This window comes from Apis dorsata, unplaced genomic scaffold (genome assembly GCF_000469605.1).
Source record: "Apis dorsata unplaced genomic scaffold, Apis dorsata 1.3 scaffold_390, whole genome shotgun sequence".
In the NCBI taxonomy this organism is placed as follows: Eukaryota; Metazoa; Arthropoda; class Insecta; order Hymenoptera; family Apidae; genus Apis; species Apis dorsata.
Genome location: NW_006263651.1, coordinates 43,966 through 45,018, shown reverse-complemented (window position 1 = coordinate 45,018; position 1,053 = coordinate 43,966). Strand labels below are relative to the sequence as shown.

General features: G+C 24.6%; 1 protein-coding gene across 1 annotated transcript in view; it reads left to right on the top strand.

Annotated features, from left to right (window-relative positions):
* The window catches only part of LOC102677532 (fumarate hydratase, mitochondrial-like), a 3,805-nt gene that overhangs the window by 1,224 nt on the left and 1,528 nt on the right, over positions 1-1,053 (top strand). The window contains exons 2-5 of the mRNA XM_006619045.2: positions 183-317; positions 439-610; positions 695-723; positions 799-1,053. The exon at positions 799-1,053 is cut by the window's right edge and continues 25 nt beyond it. Coding sequence (XP_006619108.1) covers positions 183-317; positions 439-610; positions 695-723; positions 799-1,053 — 591 coding nt within the window. The remainder of the gene's footprint in view (positions 1-182; positions 318-438; positions 611-694; positions 724-798) is intronic.

The following is a 1,053-nucleotide window of genomic DNA, read 5'->3' as shown; positions in this document are numbered from 1 at the left end:
CTTGAATTCCTCAACTTACTCTATTGAAATATTTTGAAGCTATATTCATTCAGTTCTCTTATATAAATTAATCTTAATATGGTATATATATTCATAATTTTTTCTTTCAATAAATAATAAATAATAAATAAATAAATAAATTTTATTTATATTATTGTAATAAATTTTAATTATAATTTAAGGAATCAGATGGTGAATTTCGAATTGAGAAGGATACTTTTGGTGAAGTGAAGGTGCCTATTAATAAATATTATGGAGCCCAAACAGTGCGATCAATGCAAAATTTTCCAATAGGTGATAGCTTTGAACGCATGCCTGTAAGAAAACTTAAAATTGCTTTTATTTCAATCTAAATAAATAAAATTTTATTATTTAAAAAAATTTTAAGATAAAGTTATTATATGTAACATTCTTAATTCATATCTTACATTTGTTTAGTATGGTGTTATTGTTGCATATGGTATATTAAAAAAAGCTGCAGCTGAAACAAATAAAGAACTTGGAATGGATGCTAAAGTAGCAGATGCTATAAGTCAAGCTGCAGATGATGTTATATGTGGAGATCTTTATAATGAACATTTTCCATTAGTAATTTGGCAAACAGGTTCCGGTACTGTATATTTTCTATTAAATGTACATATTTATCAATATTAATATAGATATATTAACAAGATATAGTATAATTTAATTTCAGGAACTCAAACAAATATGAATGTTAATGAGGTATTTATTGTTTTAACAGCAAACATTATTAAATAATTTGAATATATTTGTAATTATTTTATTAATTTTATGTAGGTAATTTCAAATCGTGCAATTGAATTACTTGGTGGTAAATTGGGATCAAAAACACCTGTTCATCCAAATGATCATGTAAATAAATCTCAAAGTACTAATGATTCATTTCCAACTGTTATGCAAGTGGCACTTGCTTTAGAAATTAATAGAGTTCTTCTTCCTGGTTTGGAAAAATTATATAATGCATTAAATGAAAAAGTTAATGCATGGAAACATATTATAAAAATTGGTAGAACTCATACTCAAGATGCTGTG